General features: G+C 43.4%; 1 protein-coding gene across 5 annotated transcripts in view; it reads left to right on the top strand.

The window, feature by feature from the left end:
* The window catches only part of CDKL5 (cyclin dependent kinase like 5), a 398,517-nt gene that overhangs the window by 296,841 nt on the left and 79,172 nt on the right, over positions 1 to 22,504 (top strand). For all 5 annotated transcript variants that reach the window (XM_040423700.1, XM_040423696.1, XM_040423698.1 and 2 more), the window contains exons 9-10: positions 5,855 to 5,945; positions 15,067 to 15,256. In XM_040423700.1, the coding sequence (XP_040279634.1) occupies positions 5,855 to 5,945; positions 15,067 to 15,256 (281 nt within the window). The remainder of the gene's footprint in view (positions 1 to 5,854; positions 5,946 to 15,066; positions 15,257 to 22,504) is intronic.

Here is a 22,504-nt window from a genome sequence, read left to right as displayed (position 1 = left end):
TCATGGCAAATATGCCGAGGATAAAGCGGACCAAAACCGCTGCATGCATCAGTTTTCGTCTGGACGATTTTCAGCATGTTTGCTAGGTTGTGGCCGGATCTCTGCCTATTATAGTGAATGGGGCCAGAGGGTGTCAGGTAGATTCCGGCAATGCTGGATCCAGACATCTCCGGCAGGCTGCCCCCTGCCGGAACAGCCTGCCTGAGATGTCTAACGCTTGTGTGAAACTAGCCTAAGGAGACGGACAGTGATCTGCAGGGTAAGGCCTCTTTCACACAAACGTATTGATTCCGTTCCGTGTATTGGGGACCGCAACTTGCATTCCCCAATGCACGGGCAACGTCGGTGCGGCGGCCGAAACGGATCCAGACCCATTCTACTTGAATGGGTCTGTGATCTGTCTGTTCCGCAAAAAGATAGAGCAAGTTCTATTTTTTTGCGGAACAGAAGCAAGGATGGGAACCATGCTTCTGTTCCGCACCACATCTCCGGATTTGTGGACCCATTTAAGTGAATGGGTCCGCATCTGTGATGCAGAATTCACATTGCCGGTGCCCCGTGTATTGTGTAACCGCCGTATGCGGCCCGCAGTATGGCCACGGGAGCACTACGGCCGTGTGAAAGAGGCCTAAATGCTGCATATTTTCCATGCAGGTTTGCGCATGGAAATTCTGCAGCAGATTACAGTAGCAACCATTTAAAAGAGTTTTTAAACAAGTCTCATCTACATGCTACAGTGATCGTCTCCACAGATTTCATCCATTTCAGTGGTGAAGGGAGAAATCTGAAATCCACCGCCAGAGTTGTATTGGAAAAACCCACTCATTTTCCAGCTCCCTGAAGATCACCAGACAACAGCCATACATTCCACTTGTCTCCATACAGAGGAGACAGGGAATACTAGGAGTTAATATCAGGCATATGCAGCTCCTCTTTCCAAACCACGTTCCTGGACAGAGTTAGGCCAACTTTACAGTCAGTGTTTGATCAGTTTTCCATCAGTGAGTGTAAGGGTACTTTCACACTTGCGGCAGAGAATTCCGGCAGGCAGTTCCATCGCCGGATCCGGCAAAACATATGCAAACTGATGGCATTTGTCAGACGGATCCGGATGCGGATCCGTCTGACAAATGCATTGAAATGCTGGTTCCGTCTCTATGGTGCCATCCGGAAAAACGGATCCATTTCGCCAGAACACTTAATGCCGGATTCGCCACTAATGCACTTCAATGTAAATGAATGCCTGATCCGGCATTCCGGCAAGTGTTCAGTCTTTTTGGACGGAGATAAAATCACAGCATGCAGCGGTATTTTCTCCGTCCTGAAATGGCAAAAAGACTGAACTGAAGACATCCTGATGCATACTGAACGGAATGCTCTCTATTCAGAATGCATGGGGATAAAACTGATCAGTTCTTTTCCAGTATAGAGCCCCTAGGACGGAACTCAATGCCGGAAAAGAATAACGCAAGTGTGAAAGTACCCTTAGCCCAAACCAGAAATGGAGGCTACACAGAGATCAGGTATAATGTAAAAATTTTCACCTGTTCTGTGTTTTTGACCCGCACCTGGTTTTGGCTCACAATCACTGATGCAAATCGCTCATCAAACCCTGACTGTGTGAAAGGGACCTTAGCCTGTAAACATACAGCAGCTGTTGGTGCCATTTTTGCGCCAAATCCAGATGTGGACACAACATTCAGAAAGCACAGATGCAGAACACTAGGGACCAAGGTCAAGTAAAGTGCCCGTATTAGCAAAGTTATCATTGGCCTATAAACTCTGTGCAGGTGGCCATGTTTGTTTGGATGGGCTGAGAAGTACCCTGAAAATATGAATAATTTTATTTATATGCAGTTGATTTCTGATAATGTGAAATACAGTGCTTTGAAAAAGTTTTCATACCCCTTGAACTTTTTAACATTTTTACATGTTACACCCACAAACTTAGGCCTCATGCACACGACTGTAGTTATGGTCTGCATCCGAACCGCAGTTTTTGCAGCTCGGGTGCGGACCCATTCACTTCAATGGGGCCTCAAAAGATGTAGACAGCACTGTCCACATCTGTTGCTCCGTTCCGAGGCCCCGCAAAAAAAATATAGCATGTCCTATTCTTGTCCGTTTTGCGAACAAGAATAGGCATGTCTACAATGGGCCGCCCGTTCCGTTCCGCAAATTGCGGAAGGCACACGGGCGGCTTCCATTTATTTGCGACCAATTGCCTTCAGAAATTACCTAATCAGTAAAAAGAGTCCACCTGTGTATAATTTATTCCCAATATGACCAGGGGCAGACTGACAACTCATGGGGCCCCCAGGAAATAGGAGATTATAGGGCCCCTGTGTCCCCGCCCACCCTCAAGCCACACCCACATATCGCACTGCCCACATCACCTATATCAATATGTAAATCCCAGAGAACCCTCTTACCTTATGTTATCTGTAGTGTTACATAGGACTGCAAAAGTACCCAGGAGCCAAATTAAAATTTTAGTTGCCAAATTTAAAATACATAAATTAGGCTACTTTTACACTAGCATTTTTGCTGGATCCGGCAGGGTTCAGCAAAAACACTTCCGTTACTGATAATACAACCATCTGCATCCGTTATGAACAGATCCGGTTGTATTATCTGTAACATAGCCAAGACAGATCCGTCATGGACTCCATTGAAAGTCAATGGGGGACGGAACCGTTTTCTATTGTGTCAGATCGGTCTTGCTCCACATCCCAGGACGGAAAGCAAAATACAACATGTTGTGATTTGCTCTCCGGTCTGAGAACGCAACTAAACAGAACGGAATGCGTTTTGGAGGATTCCGTTCTGTTCAGTTTTGTCCCTATTGACAATTAATGGGGAAAAAACTGAAGAAAACGGAAGCGTTTTTTTCCGGTATTGAGAACCTATGACAGAACTCTCTAGTGTGATAGTAGCCTTATAATAAAAAAAAGACTTGGAGGAGAAGATGAGACGCAGCTCACAGTAGTGAGCCAGCTCTACATATAGTCGAATACAGCACCACATACCTGTTACATCTAGTGACATCTCCTGTCATGTAGATCTTCTCTTTCCTCTTCTCCTCCGTTTGACCCAGACCACCATGACAAATTCTTTCAGCCGCATCTCGTCTCTACAGAGTTTGTTACACAGACATGTTAGATTTCTCATAATTGGGATCATTTATAAAACTGGTGTATAGTACAATTGACTTAGTTGCCCATAACAACCAATGAGATTCCACCTTTCATTCTCAAAAGGAGCTGTCTAAAATTAAAAGTGAAATCTGGTTACAACTAAGCCAGTTCTACTTTACACCAGTTTGATAAATGACCCCCAAATGTCCCTATGGTGTCTACAGCAATTATAATATCCCCTAGAGTACCCCGAGTAATAATAACATCCTATATTGTGCTCCAGGTAATAATAACTGTATAGTGTCCCTAAATAATAATGTCCTCTAATATGTCCTTGTAATAGAAATGCCCCTATAGGTCCTACCCAATAGCGACATCCCCCACACTGCCATCACAGTAGTAATTGTTCCCCACACTGCCCCCACAGTAGTAATTGTCCCCCACATTGCCCCCACAGTAGTAATTGTCCCCCACACTGCCCCCACAGTAGTAATTGTCCCCCACACTGCCCCCATAGTAGTAATTGTCCCCCACACTGCCTCTACAGTACCAATTGCCCCCCACACTGCCCCCACAGTACCAATTCCGAACCACGTCCGAAGTGCCCGACCGGTCAGTCCGCCTCTGAATATGACTACAGCTGTTCTGTGAAGGTCTCAGAGGTTTATTAGAGAACATTAGTGATCAAAAGCATCATCAAAACCAACACACCAGATAGGTCAGAGATAAAATTGTGGAAAAGTGTAAAGCAGCGTTAGGTTATAAAAAAATATATATCCCAAGCTCTGAACATCTCTCAGAGCCCTGTTCAATCCATCATCCACAAAAGGAATGAGTATGGCACAACTGCAAAACTACCAAGACATAGCCATCCATCTAAACTGACAGACCAGGCAAGGAGAGCACTAATTGGAGATGCAGTCAAGAGGCCCACGGTCACTCTGGAGGAGCTGCAGAACAACTATTAGTTGTGTACTCCACAAACCTGGACTTTGTGGAAGTGTGGCAAGAAGAAAGCCATTTTTGAAAGCAAGCCATACAAAGTCTAATTTGCAACTTTCCACAAGCTATGTATGGGACACAGCAAACATGTAGAAGAAGGTGCTCTGGTCAGTTGAACTTTATGGCGTAAATGCAAAATGCTATGTGTGGCGGAAAACTAACATTGCACATCACTCTGAATATGCGATCCCCATCATGAAACATAGTGGTGGCAGCATCATGCTGTGGGGAAGCTTTTCTTCAGTAGGAACAGTGAAGCTGGACAGAGTTAATGGGAAGATGGATGGTGCTAAATACAGGGCAATCCTGGAGGAAAACTGTTGGAGGCTGCAAAAGACTTGAGACTGAGGAGGAGGTAGGAGGCTCGCCTTCCAACAAGACAATGACCCTAAACATACAGCCTGAGCTACAATGGAATGTTTTAGATTAAAGCATATTCGTGCATTAGAATGGCTCAGTCAAAGTCCAGACCTAATTCCCATTAAGAGTACATGGCAAGACCTGAAAATTGCTGTTCACAGTCGCTCTCCATCCAATCTGACTGAGCTTGAGCTATTTTGCAAAGACGAATGGGCAACAATTTCAGCTTCTAGCTGTTAGAGACATACCCCAAAGGATTTGCAGCTGTAATTGCAGCGAAAGGTGATCCTACAAAGTATTGACTCAGGAGGGCTAAACACAAATGCAAGACACACTTTGCAGATTTTTATTTGTTAACATTTTTGAAAACTATGTATCATTTTCTTTTGACTTCACATGTACTTACTAGTTTGTGTTGGTCTATCACATAAAATCCCAGTAAAATACATTTACCAGTATTTTTTGTCCTATAAGATGCACCCGCCCATAAGACGCACCTAGGTTTTAGAGGAAAAAAATATTTTTTTATCAGACCTCAGCTCAGACTCTCAATCAGACCCCAAATGTTAATCAGATCTCAGCTCACAGCCTCAATCAGACCCCGAATGTTACTCAGACCTCATAACAGACCCCCAATGTTAATAAGTCCCCCAATCAGACCTCAGATCAGACTCACATATTAATAAGTCCCCCAATCAGACCGCAGATCAGACCTCCATGTGAATGACCCCCAATCAGACCTCAGATCAGACTTCAAAAAGTCCCCCAATCAGACCTCAGATCAAACCTCCATGTGAATGATTCCCCAGTCAGACCTCATAGACCTGCAGTTAATGACCCACAATCAGACCTCCATGTGAATGACTCCCAAGCAGACCTCCATAAGTCCCCCAAACAGACCTCAGATCAGACCTCCATGTGAATGACACCCATGCTCAGATCAGATTTAAAAAATCCTTTTACCTCTCCTGATCCGGACACCACCACTCCTGTCATCCAGCTCCCTTCTTCGTGCCGCACGTTGTGCTGTGACCCGACGCGCACAGCATGAGGTCGCAGAGTGCCGACGTTTGTCACGCTGTGTGCAGTGACAGCACAGTGAGCAGCCGAGGAAAACCAGAAAGCGGTGAGTGCAGAGCACTGCATTCACCACCTTCCAGTCCTCCTGGAAGTACTCATTAGTTTTTGCCCCATAAGATGTACTGATGTCCACTCCCCCCCAAATGTGGAAAGTTCAGGATATAAATACTTTTTCAAGGCACTGTGTGAAGATCATAGAGAAAGAAGAAAATTATGTGTCTAGTTTTATTTAATCATATTTGTAAAGAGGAGAATTTTATGTTTTATGTTTTCAGGATTTGCAAGGAATTTATCTGAAGGCAGCAATGCCAATTACACTGAATATGTGGCCACCCGATGGTACCGTTCTCCTGAGCTGCTTCTGGGGTGAGGATTATACTTTAAAAGATGCTTAGGTGGAATCTGTCAGAGGATGACTGTACAGCTCCGTGTGGAAGGCTATTCTTCTTGTGCCAGCAATCGTTTGGGGACAAAATTAGCAGAGAATCAGTATACACTGTGTATGGTAAAGTACTGAAGGGGATCTATATCACACCAAGAATGCTCAGATGGTGGGGTAAAAAGAATCCAGGAAAGCTGGGTAGTTTCAGCAAAGTGTAGTTTGCTGAGGTATTTTTATTTAAAGTGCTTTACGGGCCTGAATTTTCATGGAATGGTGGCTAGGGTTGGTAGAGAGACCTGCCATTCCCTCCCACTCCAGTACTACATTTTGCCCTAGGCGGCGATGAACCCAGGTTCATTACTTGGGGATATAACAGAGCTGAGAGCCTCATTCAGAGTCATAGCCTGGAAGCTACATGACTTGTGGTGGCTGTTTTGTAAAGCCATATCCCCCTGTGCTGGATTTGGAATCTTTAGGTGAGGTAACCTGATGTATAGTTGCAATCCAGATCGGCAAGGTGAATTTACTTAGTTTATGTCACGTATATGTGGATGCTTAAAAGCGACTAATGATCTTGGATGCCACTATCTATATGTTTGATCGAAATAAAAGTTGTTTGGACTTTTTAACCCCATAAACCTGTGAACCTGTCATTGCCGACCCCTCCACTAGCAAAAGGATCCAAAACAACAGTTATATTGCCAAGTCCCCTTCAACTACAGTCCCCTTCAACTACAATAATAATTGGTTTTGTAGACAATTTAGGCAGTGTTTTCAAGCATTTTATTGTTTTTTGGTTTTTTTGTATCCGAGAGATAAGGTTGGAAAAGGGCATAACAAGAGTACAAGTATCCAGGAGAACAAATATAATTAGTAACAACATTATAGTACTAAAAAATATCAGAGGGAACTGTCATGACTGGTACACCAGCTTTATTTACATCAATTCTGGTGCACTCGATTTTCGTGCTGAAATTTGTGACATTTTGGGTTCTTCCATTACTCCAAATTTTCAAAGAGCTTTACCAGACGGGGGCCGACATATCAAAAAATTGGCAGAAAATATCAGCTCAAAATTATGCAAGTTCATAGCTTGTGGTGCACAGACAGGCCATCGATGCGCCATATTTATTAAGAGGTGTGTGCCCTCCGAATAAATTCAGGACATCTTATGCCATATGAAAAGCCAGTGTAGTAAATCTCCCCTCAAATTCACATATCAAGGCCTATGGTTTCCCATTTTCTCTTTCGCAGTTTTTATTTGATCTTCCTGCATTATGGAGTGCTATCTGTTAAGGGACTGACAATTGGGCGTTTGTTTGCAGGTATTGGTGACACCAGTGGCGTACCTTCAATGGAGGCAGACCATGCAACTGTTATGGGACCCGGGAGGGGGGAAGGGGGGGCCCCAACGCTGAACTTCTTCTTTCCCCAACAAGAAAACACTACATTTTCATATAGCTGCAACTAGGGGGAGCTCAATGCAGAGTGATTATTTCCCTTCTTGTAAATGGTAACTGTGCACTGAGCTCCCCCTAGTGGTGGCTCCAGGCAGAGTCTGGGCCCACCAAAGGATCCTCTGAATGTTTATTAACCCGGCTGGGGCAATGATGCCAATAAGGGCTTTTTTAATGAATCTGAAAAAAATCCCTGTCTGCTGTACATAGGTGGTTTATTGTAACTCTTCCCTTTGCTCTATGTACAGTTTCTTTGCTTCAGCCCATTAAACTCTACATTTTACCTGGTTTCCTGATGCCAGTTCCCCTTCCTAGAATCATTATATAAAAGAGAATATTAAAATTTTGGCTTAAAAATATTGGCACTTCTGATCGAGCCTGCACATCTGCCAGCCTTGTTCATTTCAGTCTGGGAATTATTCCAAAGAAAAGCACATTAATTAGCATGTTCTCTATCTGTGCATACATCATTTCCAAAGTGATGGACTCTGTCTGTTTTCAAGGTGATTCTAAGGTTATACTAACAGTAACAATTTAATAAAGGGTTTATCCCTGATTTAATGTAAAAAATGAAAAATCCAGTAGTACATATAGTATGCTTTTCTGTCCGCGATGTGGTGCGGATACACAATGTAAGTCAATAGGGACGGATCCGTTTTCTCTGACACAATCTGACCCTATAGAAAAACGGATCCGTCCCCCATTGACTTTCATTGAGGTTCATGATGGATCCGTCTTGGCTATGTTAAAAATAATACAACCGCATCCATCATAACCCTGCCAGATCCAGCAAAAAACGCTAGTGTGAAAGTAGCCTTACAATCTTAGAACCAGCCATGTACCTCACATGGATCCAGAGATCCCCCCATTCATTGCTCCAGTTGTTCTGCTAGATTTATTTCAAGCTGGAAACTTAGGGGACGTGCACTTTCTCAGGGGGGTGTCCTTTCGACTGCAGGTGGTGACAGTTGAAGGATGAACTGAGCATGTGCTTCCGTCTGGACAGAGAAAATAGAAAAAGAGGTAAGCAGCAGGTGGCGCTATACAGATATGTTTTATTGAATAACTTAGTGGCTATACAAAGTTTTGAATTACATGCAATTAGAAAAGTATTCAGATCCAGGTGCTGGTTTGAAAAATATTAAATGCCATTGACAATTTTCCTGACTATATAAAAGATTCGGCATCCAGTGGAGGTCTAGTGGATAGAACAAGAGGTTCATAAGTTGCCTGGTAAACTACTGCACCGAGTATATGAAACGAGTGAAAAAGGAAAGAAAACTCGAGAAATTGCATCTAATGGAATAATAGCAGACAGGTCTTGAGAGGCTATGAAATCACATTTCTACCATATGTCCTCTGTGACAATGAGTGGCTGTTTCCTGTTTGGCTGCTTTTTAGCACTTGTACGTTTCACCCCATTATCTTTATTGACTCCTTAATAGCACAGATGAGAAATGTGTGGTGAGCAGTCACCTGTATAGAGTTCTTATGGGGATAGAATAATGTTTCCACAGTTCTCAGGAAACTAGAGCAAGCATTTGCTTCGAGCAGGAATTGGCTAATTTAATTAACCCAGTTTTGCTTCAGTGTTTGTTACATACTGTATAATTGCACCTTTTTAAGAACCTCTGAAAGTAAGGCTTGCGTTATATAACTCTAACACAGCATTTCCAGGCTCTTCGGCTGTACTTGTGTGAAGTTTGACAAACTGACGTTTTAACCATTGCAGTAAATAACTTTTTTGGGTTGTAGGGTTTTGCTAAGATTTGACAGTTCAGCATTGAAGGGGTTTGTCCACTCCTTTTATATTGATTGCCTATCCTCAGTCTAGGCCACCAATATCTGAACGCCGGGAGTCCGACATCCCACATCTCAGCTGTTCCACAGTAGCTCCAGTGCCAGAACTACATTGAAGTGAATGGGATCAGCACTACAGTAACCATCTCCGTCCTCTACACATTGGATAGAGCTGTGTAGTTCCACCACCAACTTCCAGAACCAGAGCTACTGCAGAACAGCTGCTTTTAAGGGGTGCAGGATTTGTTCCTCACCAGAATAGACAAAAACCAAACAAGTGGAATTAATATATCAAAATGTCATTTATTATAAAATATATAAGATATGGGAGAAACAACAGGATGGTATACAGTGTACGGAGAAGCACAGGGCCAGTAACACCAAGAGAACTACCAGTAAAACTGTGCAGTGTAAGGCACAGGTAGGTACGACCAAAAAATCAAAGGGTGAGGCTCAGGGAAAACCAGAATGATGTAGCATATAAAGGTCGCCCCCAATAGGGTTATGTACACAAGGTACCACAGACCAGATCTGGTAAACCGTGAGCCATAACGCACATACACCAGAATGCATAGGCGCCAAGACCGACCAATGATAATAAATCTAAATGATGAGAATCAATAGCTGGAAATCAGAAATAACATGCACCTAAATACAAGGGACCCACTATGGATGCATACAAAGGTACCCTATAAGATGTATGGAGCTGTACTAGTGACAGGACGTACCTGATGACATGGTAGCAAGGTGGATGTCAGACCCTGAGCGCGAGACCTCGACGCGCGTTTCACCTCAACGGCTTCGCGCTCAGGGTCTGGCATCCACCTTGCTACCATGTCATCAGGTACGTCCTGTCACTAGTACAGCTCCATACATCTTATAGGGTACCTTTGTATGCATCCATAGTGGGTCCCTTGTATTTAGGTGCATGTTATTTCTGATTTCCAGCTATTGATTCTCATCATTTAGATTTATTATCATTGGTCGGTCTTGGCGCCTATGCATTCTGGTGTATGTGCGTTATGGCTCACGGTTTACCAGATCTGGTCTGTGGTACCTTGTGTACATAACCCTATTGGGGGCGACCTTTATATGCTACATCATTCTGGTTTTCCCTGAGCCTCACGCTTTGATTCTTTGGTCGTACCTACCTGTGCCTTACACTGCACAGTTTTACTAGTAGTTTTCTTGGTGTTACTGGCCCTGTTCTTCTCTGTACACTGTATACCATCCTGTTGTTTCTCCATATCTTATATATTTTATAATAAATGACATTTTGATATATTAATTCCACTTGTTTGGTTTTTGTCTATTCTGGATGTTGTACAAGTGGTAATTATAGCTGTCTTAAGTTGACAGAGCTGCCTTTTTGTAGGTTAATATTTGTTCCTCACCAATCAGATGTTGATGATATAGCCTGAGGATATAAAAGTATCAGAAAACCCCTTTAAGTCACATTCCAGTTCTGTACTTTTGTGGTATCTGATCAGACATGCAGTGGTCCAGGGGTGTAAGTAAAGGCTCATGGGCTCTGGTGCAAGAGTTCATCTTGGGCCCACCTTCCCTCAGGGCTTTGTGGCCAGGGGTAGGGAAGCACATAGCCTTCGTGCTGCCTGAGGCAAAAATTAAAACGGCACCCCCTCCCCCATGCCAAATTCCTGACCTAACCCCTTCCCTGCAACCAGAGGTGTAACTTGACCTGCATGAACTTTCTATAATACTGGTGTGTTGTTATGTGGCACAAGGGTCTTTGGGACCCCTCAGGCTCCTGGGCCCAGTAGCGACTACTACCTCTGCACCCCCTATAGCTACGCCCCTGCAATGGTCCTTTTCCATAGGCAGATGAATTGCCTGTACGATCTAGGAAGTGGATCATTACTCATTTTACATTCTTATATTACTTGGCAATTATCAGGAGAGGTTTAAATGGACAAGCGTCCTTGTGATCATTTGTTCAAACCCCTTCTTTCATAGAGTGGTATTGTTTGTCAGCACCCTGTTCACACTGGGAGCTGTGCTGTCAGCAAACAATCATTTTTGTCTCCACATTTAAAGATATGATGAGCCACAAAGGAGAGTTGGATCGCTGGTCGGCTGATCAGAAGACATGTTTATGATTAACATTCCTACAAGCGTTGTTTTGCCCATTATCAGGTCAAGTAAAATGGCCATAAGGAAAAAAGACCAATAATAGAGAAATAAAAAATGTAGAGTCAATGGCCCACATTCACGGACATTGTCTAACAGTGTAAACGTAGACAGAAAGTCTAAATTTATCAGTGGCTGATGCTGGATGATCTGACACACCGATAGACTATCCAGTCTGAGTTTATACCACCTATTAGTTGGCTTAGTTTAAAATTTGTTAACATTTTGCACACAGCACCACATTTAAAAGATAACTGTCGTATTATTTTTTTTTTTGGAGTATTGGATTGTGATGATTAATATCACCTTGGTGGCCCTATTTCAACTTTTCACTGTGTATTCAATTACCCCTTAATTCCACATTTCTGTTCCCTGTACTGCCTATTTTTACCTGTGCTTAAAATAGGGTAGCTAGGCATGGTCCGTCCTCTGTTGAAGGACAGAGCACGCAGCGTGCAGGGTCACATTACTGACAGCCAGGGACTGTAAGTAAATGATTAAAGCCAGGTCCTCCCCAGCAGCTGATTACAGTGCCTGGGCTGTGTGCACTTCTCCCTGTCCCTGCGCTTGGCAGACGCTCCCTCACTCAGCAGAGCTGGAGAATGCAGAGTTGGAGCAGCGCACAACAGGGAAGGGAGATCTGCCATCTGCTCTGTGTATAAATGAAAGCAACATGTGGTAAGAGGAACCCTTTGTGCTGGAGGAGATTAACCCTTTAGGGAGAGGGCTCTGGTTACTGACACTTTTGGGGGGCTATTGTTACTGGCTAGTGAGGGCAGGCGGGATTAGCCTCAGGGTGAGGGCAGTGGCGGCCATCTTAACTGAATAGTGAGATTGCAGTTTTATGCAGACTGGTTGCTAAGGGCTGAATCTTATTAAATATGGGGTAAGTCAGTCTAATAGTAACTGATTCTGGAATATCATGTTATTACTAAGTACATATATGAAAATTGAAATTAGGGTCTAAATGTGACAGTTATCCTGCTGTGAACCTTTCTAGTGACGCTATGCCCCCTTTCTGCTAAGTTATGCCCCTTGTCAGACAAGTTGCAAAAAGTGCCTGAAAGTATGTAAAACACTTAACACATCTGCGTTCTGGATTCCGTTATGGCTTTCTGTTATAACATAGTTATAACGGAAAATAACGGAATCCATAAGACAGAAGGACGGATCCGTTATACTGCTCATAGACTTGTATTATGACAGAATGCAAAACGGAAGGCATTCCGTCTTAATAGAAGTCTATGGGAATCATAACTGATCCGTCCCGTTTCCGTTATGCAGAACGAAGAAAGAAGTCCTGTCGACAGTACTTTGTTTTCCGTCTTGCATAATGGGAACCAGACGGATCCGTTATGATTCCCATAGACTTCTATGAAGACGGATCAAAACGGAATGCCTCTTTAAAGGCTTCCGTTTTGACTTCCGTCTTATGGATTCCGTTATTTTCCATTATAACCATGTTATAACGGAAAGCCATAATGGAATCCAGAACGCAGATGTGAACCCACCCTTAAAGAGTCACTGTACATTTACACAACTTTACATAAATCAATAGAAGAAACAAGAAACTTTGTAATATGTTTTATCAGAGATAAATGTCTAGTTCTCATGTTATCAGCTGTTTACCCCCACCCCCCTTGCTAATTGCTTTTTACTTTGAGAAATGCTTTCAACCCATCTTAAGATAAACCATCTTCACAGGAGGATCATATTATACATGTCAATACACGTTTATGGAGAGGGGAGGGGGGAGTGAGCAGGAGCTTTGGAGAAAGGCACAGCAAGAGAAACTGCTGGAGCTAAATATGTAGTAAAGTTATATCTTAGCACAAGTGCTTCATTCACAAAAATACAAGTCAGTACTTCTCTGTAATGTCATCCATTATCCTGGAGCTGCTTCTGAGTAACTGTGAGACAGTTAGACAGGAGATTTTCCTCTACTTTCTGTGTGTTCAGTGGCTGGCAGCTTGTCTCTACCTACCATGTCAGCAGGGCCGGTTTTAGGTGAAATGGGGCCCTGGGGGGAAAAATAAGGACCCCGCCTCCCACACACACATGACACTTGCTAACTTTAACGTGTCCCCCCCCATCACTACAGAAATACAGCTCCCCATACCTCTTACATCCAGTGACGTCTCCTTTGATGTAGATGTTCTCTGTCCTCGTCTTCTCCTTTCAGACCTTCAGACCAGACCACCTTTTTGTTGCAGTTTCACAACAAAAAAAAATCTTAGTTTACTACTTTTCCATCATCCTCCCATCTTCTGGACAAATCATCCTATATACCCCCAATACTGTGCCACTGTGCTCCCCAATACTATACTGCAGAAACAGATAATACTAGTACCACACAGAGCCCCCCATATAAAATACCCCTTCTTTGTGGCCTCAGTAGAAGCCCCCATAGTGCCCCATAATAATGTGCCAGTATCAAGTGCCTTTCTTCCACCCCCATGTGCCAATAACAAGTGCCTCTCTTCCACCCCCCATGTGCCAGTAACAAGTGCCTCTCTTCCACCCCCCATGTGCCAGTAACAAGTGCTTCTCTCCCCCTCCCCATGTGCCAGTAACAAGTGCCTCTCCATGCCCCCCATGTGCTAGTAACAAGGGCCAACCCCCCCATGTGCCAGTATCAAGTGCCAAACCCCCCCATGTGCCAGTATCAAGTGCCAACCCCCTCCATGTGCCAGTATCAAGTGCCAACCCCCCCCCCCCATGTGCCAGTATCAAGTGCCAACCTCCCCCATGTGCCAGCATCAAGTGCCAAACCCACCCCCATGTGCCAGTATCAAGTGCCCCCCGCTCCCCCCATGTGGCAGTAACAGATAGTCTGGTATAAAAAACAAAAAACACTTATACTTACCTCCATCACACAGCGATGCGATGCAGGCCTCTTCTGGCCTGTGTCCCGCACTGTATGGCTCAAGCAGCGCGATTACGTCATTGCGCTGCCTGCACCGGCCTGTTCAGAGGAACAGGGAAGGGAGACGCCTTTCCCTCCCCTGCCCCACAGCACAGCCATCTGTATTGCTGTCCTGAGGACGGCGATACAGAAGACTATGGAGATGAACGATTCCACAATGGAAGCGTTCATCTCCCTGTGACCTGCCATTAGTTGCGGGCCAGCGCCGGTGTCGGGTGGTGGGCTTGGGGGCCCCTAAGGACTCGGGGGCACGGGGTCAATTGCCCCCCTTGCCTATATGGAAGCGCCGGCCCTGCATGTCTGAGAGAACTGCAAACCAGATATTCACTCAAGCACAGAGGAAAACTGCTATAAATGCCAGATACAAGTAATATAATGGAACCAAATACTGTTATTCTTCATGTACACACACTGTATGTTTAATACACAAAGGTTAGGTTAACTTTAAAGGGTAGCTAACCTTTGTTGGAAAATGTGAAGGGACAGAATCGCTGCTTAAAGTGCTCTGCCCTTTCAGCTTTCATTGAGTCTGCTCAGCTTTTCCACCATGTACGGATCCATAGAAAGTTACCTTTTGATAAATGTGTTGTAAACCATGTAGAGCAGTTTTGTTTTGTTTCTTTTCCGGCACAAATTGTGGGAGATTTTTGTCACCTATTTATTAGTAAATCTCCCCCATCGAGTGCGATGGGTACAGCTAGCTTGTAGATAAGACTTAGAGTCAGAACAATATGTACTGTATTATTCATCATTTATATTGCCGTCTTTATATAGGGCTCCATATGGGAAGGCTGTTGACATGTGGTCTGTGGGCTGTATCCTTGGAGAACTGAGTGATGGCCAACCACTTTTTCCCGGAGAAAGTGAAATTGATCAACTTTTCACAATCCAGAAGGTGTTAGGACCTCTCCCGTCAGAGCAGATGAAGCTGTTCTACAGCAACCCTCGTTTCCATGGCATGCGGGTGAGTACAAAGAATGGTCAGTGGCTATTTATCTGTAAGTTATCTGCTGTACTTGTATCATTTTGTTGCTTTTTTATGTCTTTATTGAGGCACTCTTTGCTCTGTTCTATAACACTATATAATACAGTGGACAAACATTTTCTAAGCTTTGTCTTATACTACATCACTCTATTTTTTTAAACATTAGGCATTGAAATATACAGTATATCAGGTCTTCCTTTGCACATCTCCAACGTGTCTTCACCACAGGAAAACACCTGAGTTAGGTCAGCCACGTTATCATAACTTTTACAAACCTGCTGGAAACAGCACTAGTAGCAGCTTACTATTGTTTAAATGTGACCTGTCACCTCTCCTGACATGTCTGTTGTAGTAAATAATTGTATTGCACATGAAGTGACAATTCTGGAGCATCTATTCTTTTGACTCTATGTTGTGCTTTTCCTCTATTATTCCTACTGAAGTTTATGATTTATTCACCAACTGAGTGTTATCAGTGGGGGTGAAAACCCCTCACAGTCTGCCACTGTGCAATCAGTGCGGCCAGTGGCAGACTGTGCAGCGATAACCCCCAATCTGGTCGGAAATTAATTCTACAAATTCTAGCAGGAATAATAGAGGAATGGCACAACATTTAGCTATCTGAAAAGATGTTCCAGAATTATTATTGCATGGTGAATGCGAGTAGTTACTAAAACAGACATGTCAGGAGAGCTTACAGGTCCTCTTTAAAGCCCATCAGTGCCCGAAATCCTCTTCTTCTTCAGGTGCCGTCCCTTGGTGAGTACAGTGTTCTTCACTGACTGTATGGCATTCCAGTTCCAACATGGCCACTGATGAAGAAACATGTGGCCTCCTTTGAATAGCACAGCAAATGGAATAGCACTGTGCATCCACTAGTTTCTCAGGCCATGCACAGTGTTATTGGAGGCTGCTGATGGACGAGTTACAGTAGTTCACATGCCTCTCCATCAGCAGACATGTTGGGACCCGAACGCCATACAGTCAGAGAGGACCACTGCACTTTGAAGGTGCTTGTCAGAGAAGGATCTTGGAGCTGATGGGCTTATAACGTGATATTAGTAGGTTGCTCACTGTGCTGTTTCCTGCACATTTGTGAAAGCTATTATAAAGTGGCCAACCCCTCGAAAGTGTACCTGTGATTTCAGGTATTTTTTTAAAAAAAAGCTGTTATTTAAGTGTACTGTATGTGAGGGATAACGCGATATCTGGCCATTATATGACATCACTATTTTATCAGTTTCCCCTCTGCAGGCTTTCAGTCTAATCTTCATTTCTCCCTGAGCTAGGGGGCACATAAAGAGCACACACAGAGAGAACAGGAGATTCTGCTGATTGAGCAAGCGATTGTGAGGAGGGAAGCGTCCCCTCCCGGCAATCGCTTGCTAGCTAGCGGAGGAAACCGCTGCTATTACATGCATCAATCTCCTCTGCAGCATGGGGAGGAGTGATCGCTATGTCATCACTCATCCCCATGCTGTCTAGTGGTTTGCCGGCAGCAGATCACTATTAGACAGCACGATCTGCGACCGGCAAGCTCTGATTTTAAAGCATGCTTAAAAATCAATATTGCCCGATGAATGAGCGTTTGATTGTTCATCGGGCAATCGTTGGCAGTATTATACTGCAAGATGATCGCTAACGAGCTTACACTGGCCAAAAAATTGGGCAGTGTAATACAGCCTTTACTCAGAAACAGCAACAGTACCATGTAGGACATTATAGAGAAGTACTGAGCAGTACTGATGTGAATAAAGCACTTGGAGTGAGAAAGAAAATCTACTAATAGCTGCTGCAGCCTTTGTGCCTGTGTCTCTCTGCTTGTTTCTCATTTTGGACTTCACACCTCCTCCCCCTCTCTATAAATTTCTATGGGCAGCTGTTTTCTGATCCTTCAGTGCACTGACAGTCCATCACGTTGTCTCATGGCAGAGTTATCACAGAATTCAGAGTTAGGCCCCTTTTACACGGGCGAGTATTCCGCGCGGATGCGATGCGTGAGGTGAACGCATTGCACCCGCACTGAATACCAACCTATTCATTTCTATGGGGCTGTTCACATGAGCGGTGATTTTCACACATCACTTGTGCATTGCGTGAAAATCGCAGCATGCTCTATATTCTGCGTTTTTCACGCAACGCAGGCCCCATAGAAGTGAATGGGGCTGCGTGAAAATGCAAGCATCCGCAAGCAAGTGCGGATGCGGTGCGATTTTCAAGCACGGTTGCTAGGAGACGATCGGGATGGAGACCCGATCATTATTATTATTTTCCCTTATAACATAGTTATAAGGGAAAATAATAGCATTCTGAATACAGAATGCATAGTAAAATAGCGCTGGAGGGGTTAAAAAAAAATAAAAAATAATTAAACTCACCTTAGTCCACTTGATAGCGCAGCCGGCATCTCCTTCTGTATTCTTTCTTTAGGACCTGGGTAAAGGACCTTTGATGACGTCACTCCGGTCATCACATGGTACGTCACATGATCTTTTACCATGGTGATGGATCATGTGATGACCGGAGTGACGTCATCAAAGGTCCTTTACCCAGGTCCTAAAGAAAGAATACAGAAGGAGATGCCGGCTGCGCTATCAAGTGGATTAAGGTAAGTTAAATTATATATATATTTTTTTTTAACCCCTCCAGCGCTATTTTACTTTGCATTCTGTACAATCTACAGAACACCGATCCCAAGCCCGAACTTCTGTGAAGAAGTTCGGGTTTTGGTACCAAACATGCGTGATTTTTCTCACGTGAGTGCAAAACGCATTACAATGTTTTGCACTCACGCGAAAAAATCGCGGGTGTTCCCGCAACGCACCCGCACATTTACCCGCAACACCCGTGTGAAAGAGGCCTAAGAGCTATATTAAACTGCCCGATGTTTGGGCAATGTGAACACATCCATCTTAAAGAAATAGAACACATCCATCGATACTTGTTTTTACCAGCCTGATCATACAGACCAATTACTGCTTCCACAGTGAATTACTCTGTCATTCATTTTTTTTCATTATCGGCAGCACACCTGTCATTACATAGGGAGATTTGCTGCCGATATTTGTGCATCTTTCATCCTGATGAATGCCCATCAGCTTACAAGTGAGTGTTTGCTCGTTCATTGGCTGATCGATCACTCAATTATACAGGCCAATTATTAGGAATGAGTGTTCCTATGAGCACTAGTTCCCAAAAATTGGCCCAAAAATTGTGAAGTCCTCAATGTTAGATTTTCTCTGATAAGATATATTACAAAGGTTTCTATATTCACCTGTACTATTGATTTATAGAAAGTTTGTTGAAAGTACAGATAACTTTTACCTGGACCATTTTTTACTTTTCTGTGTTTAATTTTTAGGAAAAATTGTTTTTTTGATCAATAGACTAAGGAAGTATGGTTGACCAAGGAAACATATTGAGGACTCTACTGATACATATTGATATTAGGGTTAGCGGTTTGTTTTCTGGCAGGAATGCAGCTATTAAAAAAAAAAAAAAAATTATTCAATTTGCCCAGCCTAAACTTATAGAATCATAGGTTTCTAAAAATGTAATACAGTGGTCCAGTGGCTTCATTCATTTGTGGTTGCTCCAGAGCACACATACCTAAGGTATCAATACCTCTGGTTCTTAAAGGACAGCATGCATTTCCTTATCTGCCCCAGCCAATAGATAGCCTTCCAGGGTATTTAAGGCACCTTTCTCTGTTTGAGGGTGCCTGACCAAAAAGATTGCCTAGCCTGCTAGTCCCTACGAGGGTATTTTTGCCATCTGATTATCCTGCCTGTTTATCATATTGCACGTGTTTTGCCTGCACTGACCTCTGCCTGTTTATCGTACTTACCGTGTGCTGCCTGCCCCCACCTTTAGCCTGTTTACTTTTTGGTGCCACTCATCGGTGTCTTTTGACCCTCCTGGGTCATCTGTCACTAAACAGAGAATACTCCAAGATGTATTGGTCTGGTGGTTCCTCAGAAGCAGGGAAAGAAAACCCAGTATAGAGGTGAATACCAGGGGAAGGTCTTTTAGAAAACGCCTTAGGAGTAGCCCTAAGTCAAATCTGTTCAGTAACACATTGGGTCCACATCCGCTGCTTTACAAGTGCTAATTTCTTGTTACGAAACCAGCTAAATAGTAGGAGAAATTTTCACACTCCACTTATTTTTGGATCTTTGAGCACCTTATTTGCACCTTTTTATCTTTCTGTACAGAATATGCTAATGTCAATATGTGATCCAAGCAGTTTTTTTTATTAACAAATTAAAAAGTGTGTGTTGTATTTAGTGTACAAGTTGTAACGTTCAGATCTCATGAAATACGGTTGTCCCTCAAGTTACAGTACAATAACCTTAGGATAAATTATTTTCAACATCCAATGGCCTTTCATGAGCCATCATAACTGGAAACCAGTCTCCACATACAGTGCCCTAGACACTGCTGATCTGTGGTCTGTGGTTCATGGGAATGTTTTTTTTACTGCTCTTTACCTGTGTCAGGATGAGCTACTCCTTTGGACACCAGGTTAGGGTGGATCCATTTTATTTTTTGGTAGACTTTGTGTATTGTACCAGATCCTGAAGAAGCTCCTGTCCTCTATATAGAAAGTGCTTTTCAGCTTCCATCAGCTATTTCTGACTATGGACTTGCTTTATCTGTAGTTGTTAGCTGCTTAATTTCTTTGAATCTTGATTTAATCTTATATTGGGGTGGCATTATGGGGCTTTGGAACCAATTCATGGTTTGCTAGGGTTAAAGAGAGTCTGTCACCAACATGACACATTTTGCGCTACTTGTGGCTAACTCCTCCCTGTTTATCTGCAGCCCTGTATCCCTCCGACGTCACTCTCTTCTGTGTCCATATTCCCACGCCCATCACTGCCAGACCCAGGCAGGCGCAGTACACTACCCAGACCGCCTGGTCTGGCCGTGATTTGCGCAGGGGCGGGATTTTGGTCACAGAAGAAAGGGATGTCATGGGGATATAGGGCTGGCTGCAAGATAAACAGAGGAGGAGATAGCCACAAGTAGCGCCAGGGGGCTTAGGCACTTCAAGCAAAGACACCGCCCCTGGGCACTTGTGATTCCTCATTTGCATATACTTCAAACTTTGTTTTTGATGCCTTAGAGACTCACAAAAGCCAAACAAAGGTACCATACAATGGTTTCAGCTTACAGTGGTTACCCCTGAACCAGTTAATATTATACAGTATCTTGAGGGATCATTGTAGAGTCTAGTAGACCCTTAAAATGGTGATGAATGTTCTAAGCAGTGGCAGATTAATTACATGTAGTAATGTGACTACTGTATTTGATTTTATATCTCTCTGCTAAAAAAAAATCTTTAAACAAGTTTTTTATGCTGAACATGGCGACGTGTATAGCAAAGGATTGACACCATACTCCTAGAACTTCTCTTTTAAATTCAATTTGTGCTTTTCTGCATCCTGTAAACTCAATATTAGCATTTTGAAAGGTGATACAAAGGGTCGGCATCCATTCCCTCCGTGGTAGCAGTTTCCGGCAGTACACGATTTTTCCATTTCCTTGCCTTCCAAACCTATTATTTTAGGATGAGCCATAAATTACATGTTATGACAGACAACCGTGGAACAAGCTTACCAGTTTCTCTGATTTATTGTACAATAGGAGCACAGAAAGCCCCTCTTTATGCTTACCTACATTTTGTACTGTTCATACTGTTAGCTCTTTCACAAAGATTTAAGTAACAATGAAAGTGCGGGTTAAGATACTTTTTAGGTTTTATCTGAGGTTTTCTGCAAATGAAGTATATTTGACACAATACAGTTAATAATTTAGTTATTGTGCATACTTAAAAGGACCTTTATAAGATTCAGGGAATTTTTCAGGCAAAACTATAGAAGCTATATAAAACTATAGAATAAAAAAACTATAGAAGACAGATCTTAAAAGTCGGGAAAGTTACCTTTACCCACCCTCTTGCTTTGTTTTTAGCAGCACCTCTTCAGATTATAAAGGGTTGGGGCCAGAGGGAGGGAATGGGACTCTTGGAAGATTTGTAGTTCATATTAGTGGACACTCTTCTCTTATTACTGCCTTGGCAACCGGATTGAGGGGAAGACAGAAATACATTTTTCCTACCGTTACATGGAAGGTAAAGGTATATCCTAATGGGTAAAGTGTTCACCAGGTTAAATTTTGGTATGCTAGCTTGGGGGGAGGGGGGGTTCCAACTAAATCCATCCAGGAAGTCCAATCTACAAGAAGAGGTCAAGGCACTACCAGATACCACCAGCTCCCTTTTTTGAGCACATAAGCTAAAAACAGCAACAATTCGTTCATACAGGCCTTTCTCAAACTGTATACAAAAGGGCCTATGTGCAGAAATGTTGCTATTTTTTCCACACAAAATATCGTGATTTATTTTGCGATGCCTTCTGGCACTAATGGTAAAGGCATGGGACAAATAAGAAGACTTGCGACAAATAACTGGGTATGAATCCTCTCCACTACTTTGCCGTAAGCCTACATTACTTGAAATTTTAAGACTAGAGGTATTTTTCCCATGGAAAAGGTGTGGGATAATATTTCTAGAACAAGTTCAAACAGATTAGGGCTTAAGGGAGGGAGTCTTTCACCTAAACTGACCATTATAAAACACTAACACCATGATCTGCATTATAGTCCCCATATGTGAATGCTACTTACCGTATAGCTGTCCGTCGCTTATTTTCTCTAAAAAACACTTTTATTCAATATGTTAGGTTCTGAAGGTGCCCAGGGGCGGCGTTTAAGCGGCCGGTGCCCAGGACCCTCGTCGCTTTTTATATGAAACCCCTCCCCTTTCACCACTCTGGCCCGCCCTAGGTTCTTCAGAAATCCAGCGCCGTTAATAAGATTCGCCGCGCCTGCGCACTTCATTCCCCATTATGGGCAGAGGCACAAGAGAATGTCCAATGTGCCGGAAAGGGGAATGAAGTGTGCATGCGCGGCGAATCTTGTGAACGGTGCTGGCGCTGGATTTCTGAAGAACCTAGGGCCGGCCAGAGTGGTGAAAGGGGAGGGGTTTCATATGAAAAGCGACGAGGGGCCTGGGTACCGGCCGCTTGAACGCCGCCCCTGGGCACCTTCAGAACCTAATTAACATATTGAATAAACGTGTTTTTTTAGCAAAAAATAAGCGACGGACAGCTACGGTAAGTAGCATTCCAATATGGGGACTATAATGCAGTTCATGGTGTTAGT

The sequence above is a fragment of the Bufo bufo genome, chromosome 3 (assembly GCF_905171765.1).
Source record: "Bufo bufo chromosome 3, aBufBuf1.1, whole genome shotgun sequence".
In the NCBI taxonomy this organism is placed as follows: domain Eukaryota; kingdom Metazoa; phylum Chordata; class Amphibia; order Anura; family Bufonidae; genus Bufo; species Bufo bufo.
This window is presented reverse-complemented; position numbering and strand designations above follow the sequence as displayed.